The 9,505-nt window shown below is 34.2% G+C and overlaps 2 protein-coding genes across 4 annotated transcripts; one reads left to right on the top strand and one right to left on the bottom strand.

Annotated features, from left to right (window-relative positions):
• The first annotated feature begins 871 nt into the window (after positions 1–871).
• On the top strand, positions 872–7,379 carry LOC122045717 (adenylylsulfatase HINT3-like). Of its 3 annotated transcripts, XM_042606059.1 has the most exons (8): positions 873–1,220; positions 2,882–2,937; positions 3,075–3,132; positions 3,985–4,051; positions 4,839–4,894; positions 4,980–5,033; positions 5,761–6,188; positions 6,687–7,379. In XM_042606059.1, the coding sequence occupies exons 1-7, from the start codon at positions 963–965 to the stop codon at positions 5,833–5,835; spliced, it is 624 nt and encodes a 207-aa protein (XP_042461993.1). In that variant the 5' UTR covers positions 873–962; the 3' UTR covers positions 5,836–6,188; positions 6,687–7,379. The 3 variants fall into 3 exon arrangements, with proteins under 3 accessions (XP_042461991.1, XP_042461993.1, XP_042461992.1); XM_042606057.1 differs by lacking the exons at positions 5,761–6,188; positions 6,687–7,379 and adding an exon at positions 5,084–5,463 and having other exon boundaries at positions 872–1,220; XM_042606058.1 differs by lacking the exons at positions 5,761–6,188; positions 6,687–7,379 and adding an exon at positions 5,108–5,463 and having other exon boundaries at positions 877–1,220.
• Positions 5,909–7,024, bottom strand: LOC122048307 (protein FLOWERING LOCUS T-like). Its single transcript, XM_042609895.1, has 4 exons — positions 6,833–7,024; positions 6,697–6,758; positions 6,235–6,275; positions 5,909–6,135 (listed from the first exon to the last, which is right to left on the bottom strand). The coding sequence occupies exons 1-4, from the start codon at positions 7,022–7,024 to the stop codon at positions 5,909–5,911; spliced, it is 522 nt and encodes a 173-aa protein (XP_042465829.1).
• Positions 7,380–9,505: the final 2,126 nt, after the last annotated feature.

Raw genomic sequence — 9,505 nt, 5'->3', positions numbered from 1 at the left:
TACAAAATATACACATATCTCATTCTTTCCTCAAATTGAAGAAGATGCAATATAAACTCATTCATAAATTTCCAATTCCAAAATAGAAACCAAATTTTATTCAACCTCAACCTCACAAAATTGAAAACACTCATGAACTAAAACATCCATGACCTAAAACTTTAATTTTTCACACAAGAATAACAAATTAGTCAAAATCTAGGGCAGAAAATTATAACTTACCGATGATTCTTAGGTTGAAGGTGAAAGTAAGGTTATGCTGGTTCTTCGATTTCTACTTTCAACATCGATGGAGATGCTTTAGGGTCGAAGTAAGGGGAGATTAGGTTGTCGCTGATGATTTGGAGGGGAAGTCGGAGATTGCATCGCCGATGGCTTAGAGTCACGGAGGCTCAAAGTAAAGGGAGAGAGTGTGTCGATAGTTGGAAGAGAAATAAGTAATATTTGAACGTTTTAATTTAAAACGAGAGCAAGTTGATAATTCCGCATAGGTTAGAGAGTTAAACAAATAAATCGGTTTGCAAATGTTTAAGTTTGCATGGTGATTTTAAAAAATTTATACTTAGAGGCGTCCGAGTATATCTTTTTTTTTTTTACTTTAGTTATCTATATTAATGATGAGTAGTTAATCGTACTTTGTTTTTTTATTAATTACTTATAATTTATCTTTTTTATACGAACGAATTGATGGGAGTAACACCTTATACCACAAGAAATTAATTATTATACCGGCAAGCGATCAATTATTGACGGACGCGTCCTCTAGTCAAGTTGACGATCACCTATAATCCAAATTTGTCATTACGATGTTCTGGCGAATTTGACGGTCCTTTGGCTACCGCTAAACACCGCTTCCCCTTCCAAATAAACACCCCCGAAGGCATTTTAGTCAACCACTTGGGGACTACTTCAAACTTTGCGGCTGCGTGTGAACCAGAGAGAGAGGGAGAGAGTCTCATTGCATGCGACGGCAGTCTGCCGGAGCCCGATATCCGCCGCTGATTTCTTCTATGGCGCAGCGCCGCCTTTCCGACCTCTCATCCCATCTGCATCTGCCCGGCCCTGCCTCGGCCTCTCACAGCCCTCCCCCTCGGCCATGCGGATCCACTTGCTCGGCCACTTCCAGCTGCGAGGCCGAGGCGGATGCCGAGGCGGAGCTGGGTGGGGAAAAGGGATGCGTCTTTTGCCGGATCGTCCGTGGGGAATCCCCCGCATTCATGGTATAACCTTTTTCTTTCTTTGGTCCTTTTGGATTTTCAGATGCCAGTTCTCTTTGTAAAAGGGCGATGCTGTATGATAGTTCATCGTACTGGATCCTGGAATTCCTGCCGATGTTGTTTATTTATCTTTTTTTTTTATCATTTATTTCAGAAATGTTTGTTCTATTTCTGTGTTACTCTTTGTTCGAATGTTAATTGGGGCCAACATTTTTGTTTTTATCTAATATGGAGAGTCATTATTTTGTAGTTGTCTAATTGATTTATAGTTTAGATTAGCTAGAATGACATGATTACGAAGTCTAATACACGTACTATAAGTTCTAGAAATGGAGAAATTGAACGTCTGATCATGATGGAAAAAAAATATTTTGTTCTTATTTTAAGTTTTCCAAGAGGCCTAATAGATAAAATGGAGATTTAATATACTATTACTATGGATGGGCCACGCACAAAGAAACTTATACCACTTGAGAGAGAAATAGAGTTCTATAATTCATTTTAGTAGGAAGCAAAAAACACATAGACTATGATAGTAATATGCATCGAACCCTACTCAGGGAACATGTAGAGAACCTCCCATTAATATTTAGCTTCAGTTCATAACATTGGTCGATGATAAGTGATAACAAAGTTGAGATTGTTACCTAGTTCTATACATATGGTATATAATCTACTAATGATTTGAGGATCTAGCTTTAGGTAGATATTCACACAATTTGCGAGTTGAACAATAAATAAGATGTCCAATAGCTTCCACCAACAAAGAAATGTCTTGTAATGTTAGAGAGAATACTATCAAAAGAAATAATTATTCTTTATATAAAGAAGTAAACTATACCTTGATTTGCAAGGGGTAGTTTGGACATACTGAATTTTTCCTTACCATGACATCAGGCCAAGAAATTTATATGATACCCAAAATAAGTTAGTTTCATCTTTATCACAACACTTAGAAAAAAAAAATCCAGAAATTGCTTTGAATGTGCCTCAATGATATCCTCTATTACACAACCTTTTCTTAAAGGATTCCAGAAAACAGTAATAGCTACTTTAGGAACAGCCCAGATCCATTGTTTTACCCATAGAAAGTAGAAACGGGTTTCGATCCTTAGTATTTGGAATCTTCTAAATTTGCAATATGCTGTGCTCTTGCAAATAATCGAAATAGGACTTAAAGATGATTTAGCAAAAGGGGTATTTTTGGTTTCAACATTGTTACTCTAGGAATTTTGGTGCTTTGGATTCCGGTTCAACAAGACAATCTGGTTATTTAACCTTTTTAAGTCAAACTTACTAGTGAATTTATTAACCTATCCTAATTTCTATCTGAACCTTAGGAAATATCAATACGCTTTCTATTGGGCATAAATTATTAGGAGAAGGTACAGTTCGTGTTCTAGTCTGCTGAACTATAAAGAATATAGTGGAAATATAAAGAGATGAAACCAAAGCAGCAGCGAAATACTGAAAAACAATTCACTTATGATTCATTTTCTTTTGAACCTTTAATCTTTCATGTTTGTTATTCTTGGTCTGTTATCACAAGCTTGGGTTTCCATCTCAGTAATCCATCTACTGATAATAGGTTAGAAATATCCTTTTACCTTGCAGCTTTTGATATTTTGGTCATGGCGTAATTGCTACTTTTATTTTGTTTGCAGCTTTATGAAGATGATGTATGCATGTGTATTTTGGATTCTAATCCTTTGACTTTTGGGTAAAGTATTTCTTCTGTTTTATGATATACTCTCTTATGATGCTACATGATTTCTCAAATTTTGGCATCCTTTCTCCTAAATGTTAAATGAATAATAAACGAATTGAAATAAGGAAATAGCAATTGATATTCTGCAGGCACTCCCTTATCATTCCAAAATCACATACTCCTTCATTGGAAGCAACACCACCTGCTGTGAGTTTCTTGTGTCCTTCTGTGATCACTTGTAATCCTTGCATCTTACGGTAGCATTGGGTATAACTTTTATTTGACTGAAAACCAAACTGTCCTGCACAAGATGCTTTTTTAACTAGATGAATCCTCCTTCGAGCATCACTTTCATATTTTTGTTCCTGTGCTATAAAGTTAGAAGTTATAGTTACACAAGTCTAACTACAGGGATATCTAATGTTAGCTTTGGTTTCTTGTTTTCCACTGTCCTAAGGATTTGGCAGATGACTTTGCAATAGAGTTGATGGGAAATTTTCTTTCTGCAATTTACTTGGGTAGCATTGCAGTTTGACTTGTTCATCAGAACTGAAGCCCTTTAGAGTTATCAACGCAAACAGTAGTTGCACATGAATAGCATGCATTTTCAGTATCAATAAGGATGCATGCTAAATACCTTCAATAATTATTGCTTTCCTTACATAATCCACCGTGATTTTCCCTGATAATCAATTGCTAATCTTTTTTGCTTTTACTTATCAAAATTTCTGGAGTTTGATCCATAACTAGAGAATAGTTCTTTGGAAATATTGAGTCAAGGGCTCAATAATTCCCTCTCTGTTCTGTTCTGCACTTAATACCTTTGGCTGAGCATATTAGACACCTATGTATCATGTATTTTGAAGACTTGTACCTCCTTACATTGCTTTTTCCCATTATCTCATATGTCAATGTAATATAATCCAGCCTTTTGTAGTATTAATTGTTTATATTTTCATGGTACAAACAACTTCCCACTATGATTTAATTGAAATTAAAAGATATAGGAAATCAACATCATCGTTCTACTCTTTTAGTAGTGCTATGTTTTCAATGCAGGTGGTAGCTGCCATGTGTTCAAAGATACCAATTCTTAGCAATTGTATAAGAAAAGCTACTCAAAGTGGTAGGTTGGACATATTAAAAAGATATCTGCTGTATATGATGGGTTTTGTAAATATTCTTTTCTGTGTTGCTTATTATTCTTCTTCCTCTTAGCCTTATCCTTACTCTTAGAAACTGGGTTTCTCCTTGAGGATCTGGCGAACCATATTTAGATCATGGTACCCTTGGATGTTTCATTGAGGAAATATTTGTGCATTAGATCTAATTCTCTTTGCTTCAAATTTTTTCATTACCTTTTTTTGGTCATTTAACTTCTTTTAGGTCATCATAGATTCATGTAATACGTACAATACAGAGGGTTTTCAATTAATTGGCCTGCGTATATTAGTTGTGCAATTTTCTGCTCATATTCTATTTTATTGGGAAGAAAATGCGTGCATTTGACTTCTTTGCCTCTGCATCAAAGGACAGCATTTTGTTTTTGCTCTTTCAAATTCGAATACTTCCATTGCTATTCTTGATAGTTCCTTCTCCTTGCTTAGTGTACTTTTGAAATAGCCAAACTTCTTTCTTCTTTGTTATCATATATTGTTTTAGAATATTTTTGAAATTATAATCACCCAAAGGTTTAATTAGCATCAAATATCATATAAAGTTATTAGCTGAATTGATCATCAGCAATCCACCTCTCACCTTGGCACCAATTGTCCCAAGTTATTCATCCTTGTGAAACACACTATTCCACTCCTAGATGCCTCCTGTCTGTGGAAGAATGATGTAAAATGTCACCTGCTGGAAGATCTGCGTTTTTGTAGTTATCGGGTGCACTAATTTTTTGAATTTTGCAGATTCATTTAATTTATTAGTCAACAATGGATCAGCAGCTGGACAAGTAATATTTCATGTTAGTACTGAACATGAGTGTTATAGATGATGATTTTCAACTGCAATGGATATATGTTACCTTATTTAACCTAAGCTTGCTGCAGACTCACTTCCACATAATCCCTCGAAAAGCTGGAGACAAGCTATGGCCATCTGAGGTAAGAACCTATAAACTCTTTTGATCACTTAACCACCTTCATTTATCAAGCCTTTTTACACTTACAACATGCAGAGTTTTCGTAGACAGCCCCTTGAATCAAACCAGGAAATAGTTGATCTGGTGAATACTGTTCGGGATCTAGTTTCTTCGCAGGCCTAGAATGAACCTTATTTTTTTTTCTGAATAGATACTCCCAAAGAGTTTTGAAAAATAGGGATCTCCATCTTGGTACCCAATGTGCACAGAACGTTGTATATGCCATTGCTGTTGTCTATACAAATTAGTGCCGGCGCTGAATATATCTCATGCTATCCGACCCAGAATAGATGATAATGACGATGACTAAATATATCTTAAGTTTGTAATAATGTTGTTGAAAATGCTACATACCAAGCAAATATCTCGTGTGCTCCAACTATCATCTATCATTGATTTCTGAATGTTTCAATATAACTGTCATACAATATTAGTCTTCAGAAATGAATCAGATATCACAGATTTGATGTTTTAAGTCAACCTTCGTAAAGATTCTGATGCTGAAGCATTTCCAACATTCAATTGCAGTTACACAGTTGAACTGGTAAAAAGTAAACACACTCATGAACAGTGTTTAGGAAATACTGAGTGCGCATATCATAGTTTGTTTTATGTAATTGAGAAAAAAATATTGCACATTTTGCATTGTTGCAGTGAGGTCATCTTCAATTATCTTCAAACAATTGCAGTTGGAAGAAAGATCACTTCATCCATCCACTGACAGCTTGATACCTGTTCATCAATCAAACAAAAGAGTCATGTGAGAGATGAACACTGGAGGTGGTCATACGATCGATATCCAGTATCCAAAACTCAATAGCAGATACTAGCTAGTTTCTATTCATGCCTTCTTCCACCACATCCATTCTCCCTTTGGCAGTTGAAGAACACTGCAGTCACTGGATTGCCGAGGTTGTAGACTGCTGTGAAATCTCTGGTGTTGAAGTTTTGCCTCCATCCCGGCGCATCGATAGTCTGCCGGATGGATTGCCGAAATAGCACGAGGACAAACCGATGGATTCCCGCGATTGGCCGGGGACTCTCATAGGCTACAATCTCATTTCCTGCAACTAATGAATATCAATCTTAAGATCAGAGTTCACTCCTTTGGCAAAAGGTGAGAAATATACACTCTTAGCCCTTAGCATTGCTTTCCTACTCACCATTAGTTGCATTTGATTTTTCTGGGACATCAGTCACCAACCTATGTCAACATTTTAAGGGAGTTTATCAGATCCTAATCCATCAGTTTTAGATAGGTAAATATATTTAGGCAAAAATTAGAAGGATACTCTTTTTTTTTATTGGAATTGTTATATTGGTATTCTTTTTCATTTATCATTTATTATTTATTATTTATTATTTATTATTTATTATTTATTATTTATTATCAAAGGGATATTTCATCTTATTTTTTTCTAAAAATACTTCTGTGTGGTAACTAAGATTCATAACTATTAGAACTAAAATGTTCATGTTATAACAGCTATAGTTTATAGCTACTACAATATACGAGATGAATGTTGTAGTAGTTATGAATTAGAGTTTCTATATTTTTGACAATATAACGATTCCAATAAAAAAGAACGTCATTTTGAACCATTTTTTCATGAAGGTGGTGTTACCAATGGAGGTACTCCCTCTTGGTTGGATTGCTGGGGCTTGGTGAATCAGGATCCACCATCACCTGAACACAACATCATCATCAAGGTCAGTAAACTCAATGCAACCTGACCTAATTGAGTGGAGAAACACACTCACAAGAGTGTAATAAGCCCTAGAGTCATGTCCCTTGATCTCAACCCTCGGTTGGTTAGCCACCACCGATGGCTTGAGCTCTGACCCACTTGTCAGCTCTTTGCCGTTGTAGAGCACTCTGAGTGAAGCAGACTGAACAAACGGGTCCAATACGTCGCCGACAATGTTGCCAACTACAAGTGGATCTCTCGACATGATCGATGGTGAATCGAGAGACTGAACTTGTGGTGGGAATGACAAAGAGAGATGGACATGTTATATATAGAGTGGCTAATGTTGGTCTAGGAATATGAGATTAGTATAATGTGGGGAGAACAATGTGGAGTGATGTAATGGGAATTGAATTTTGTTAGGGTTAGTGGTCTTGTGAATAAAATCTTTAGATTTGGCTCCCTTTAAAACAGTGGTGCTAGGAAGGAGGCCAAATGTGGTTGGCTTTTGACCTTTGTTCTTCGAGTGCTCCATGCCTAGAATAAGGGGAGTTGTGATCTCTATATGAGGATATAAACAAGTTGAGTTAAGTCAAATTAGTTAAGTCAAATCAAATTTAGCTGTGTTCAAGCTTACTTATTTACTTATCAAGCTGGTTTAAGTTTCAAATTTCTTCATAAATATTTCTTCATGAATATTGTTCAAGCTTCTAATTGAGCTCAATTATCAATGTTGTTATCCTTATAATTTATGTTAAATTTTTATCTATTCATATAATCTATATTATTTCTTTATTTTTAAAGTTTTATTAATACTAAATATAGAAAGGACATTAAAAAAAGCTAAAAATATACTATTTTAATAATGAAATTTTATATAAGTTAACAAATAAATTTATTCATAAATTGTTTGTACAAACCAAACTCACTAGTGTTAAATTTGTTTATTTTATATATTCTTTTACAATTGAGCAAACATAATAAATTTTATCAAATCAAACATCAAGTTTGTTCACTAGCTTCAGTTCAGTTACCTACCAATGAGTGAAGAGTGGCATTTTATTGGCTTAGAGAATCCCTCAAAACAATTGTTTGCTTTTGACCTTTTTTGAGAATATAAAGGCTCAAACGCAAAGAGAGGCAAGAAGAGGGAGCCCCTCTTCCTGCACTAGTGAAGATACCATATCTCTTTGCCGTCTCACTTTTGGCTCTTTGCTACTTGAGTTCATCCAACTCATGAAATATTGTTCTAATAAGTAAAATTTTGGATTTGGATCGATTCATTAGCATGAGAATTGTTTTTTTATATATTAAGGAACCATGTACACAAAAAGTGAAATGAGGAAAGATTTGATACTTTGATGATCTAAGCAACTTTGGATAATAATGATGATGAGCATTTTTTATTTATACATGATTTATCCATTCATTACAATAAGAACCACGCCGCAGGCATGGTGAGTGTTAAAGCATTCTACTGGCTCCCAAACACTCGGTTTAAATATCAGCTACAACACACTGTAGGTTATTTTCTTCCAATAGGTTAAAAAATCTGAGAAATTAGCTGTTGGATATGGATTTGCTTGTGCTAACAATGATGGAATTCAATCTTTACCAAATTAACTATAATGGTGGCAAAAAAAAAATGTGAATACGTTTGTCCCCAGCGTCCCGAGCAATCCGTCCCAAGATCAACATGAAGGAGGTAAATCACGACAGCTACTAGCCTTTGGAATAATTACTAACACATAAGGGAGATATTTACTTCGATATTTCACTATAATGATTGTTACATCATTGGGCCATGAGGAGTCGTCACTAGCCTATGCCATGAGGAAATGTGATCGCGCGTAAAATTTCATCACTACTTAGTTTATATGCATATACAAATTATCCTCTCAACCGTAACAATAGTCATGTCTTTATCCCATTAAATAGGATAGTCGATTATATGAATTCTCTTACATTATTGGACTGGATTACCTATTATATTATTATTTATATTTAATTGAAGTTTATTATATTTTCTAATTTAATTAAGTTGTCTTTAAATTTTTTCTTCCGTGATTAATGTGTATATTTAATACGGTCTCATGTTGCCTGATTAAAATATTTATTAACCGTCTAAATATATATTTATATCATTTATCTTAATAAGTTCAAGTTTGACTTTTTTTTTTAATATTTTTATTTCTTATTTTATTTTGCACATTTCATGCATTTTAATATTTTCATCTCTATAATTTTTATTTTTTAATGGTATTCACTTCATAATTCAACATTCAATTTCATATAATACAATAAGTTATAGCGTCATTTTATATAAAAAAAAATAAACTTTAAACGTACATTATGATCACAAAAATACATGACTTCCTCTTCTATGTTAATTATTCTATTAGTATCATATGTAAGATATCTTTACCAATCATTTTATATTTTTATAAAAAAAAATTAAAATATTTAAAATTTTCAATTCATCTTTTTATCTTAACAATTATATTATTACATCTGCTATCATTAAATCAAAGTCATTTAAAGTCTGTAGATTGGAACTTAACGTTTACTCTTTTACGAGCCTTATCTAGTAAAACAACGTCAGCATCACTATTAATTAGTTTCTAAAAGATCTCAGCACTGAATGCTTTCCTCGGATGGGAAAAATGGACGAGATTTTGTAAAGGTGAAGAATCCATACGTCATGCAAAACAAGAAGGAATCCATTTACTACTTTTCTCTTTCTTTC

Source organism: Zingiber officinale, chromosome 2B (assembly GCF_018446385.1).
Source record: "Zingiber officinale cultivar Zhangliang chromosome 2B, Zo_v1.1, whole genome shotgun sequence".
NCBI lineage: Eukaryota > Viridiplantae > Streptophyta > Magnoliopsida > Zingiberales > Zingiberaceae > Zingiber > Zingiber officinale.
Note: the sequence above shows the minus strand (reverse complement) of the source record. Positions and strands in the feature narration are given on the sequence as shown.

Coding starts and splice junctions, on each gene's coding strand:
- LOC122045717 (XM_042606057.1), top strand. CDS start 963: ATGCGACGGCAGTCTGCCGGAGCCCGATATCCGCCGCTGATTTCTTCT. Junction 3,133..3,984: donor TGGAAGCAACACCACCTGCT/GTGAGTTTCTTG, acceptor TTTTCAATGCAG/GTGGTAGCTGCCATGTGTTC. Junction 4,052..4,838: donor AAGAAAAGCTACTCAAAGTG/GTAGGTTGGACA, acceptor TGAATTTTGCAG/ATTCATTTAATTTATTAGTC.
- LOC122048307 (XM_042609895.1), bottom strand. CDS start 7,024: ATGTCGAGAGATCCACTTGTAGTTGGCAACATTGTCGGCGACGTATTG. Junction 6,759..6,832: donor CTAGGGCTTATTACACTCTT/GTGAGTGTGTTT, acceptor TGTTGTGTTCAG/GTGATGGTGGATCCTGATTC. Junction 6,276..6,696: donor AAGAGGGAGTACCTCCATTG/GTAACACCACCT, acceptor ATGTTGACATAG/GTTGGTGACTGATGTCCCAG.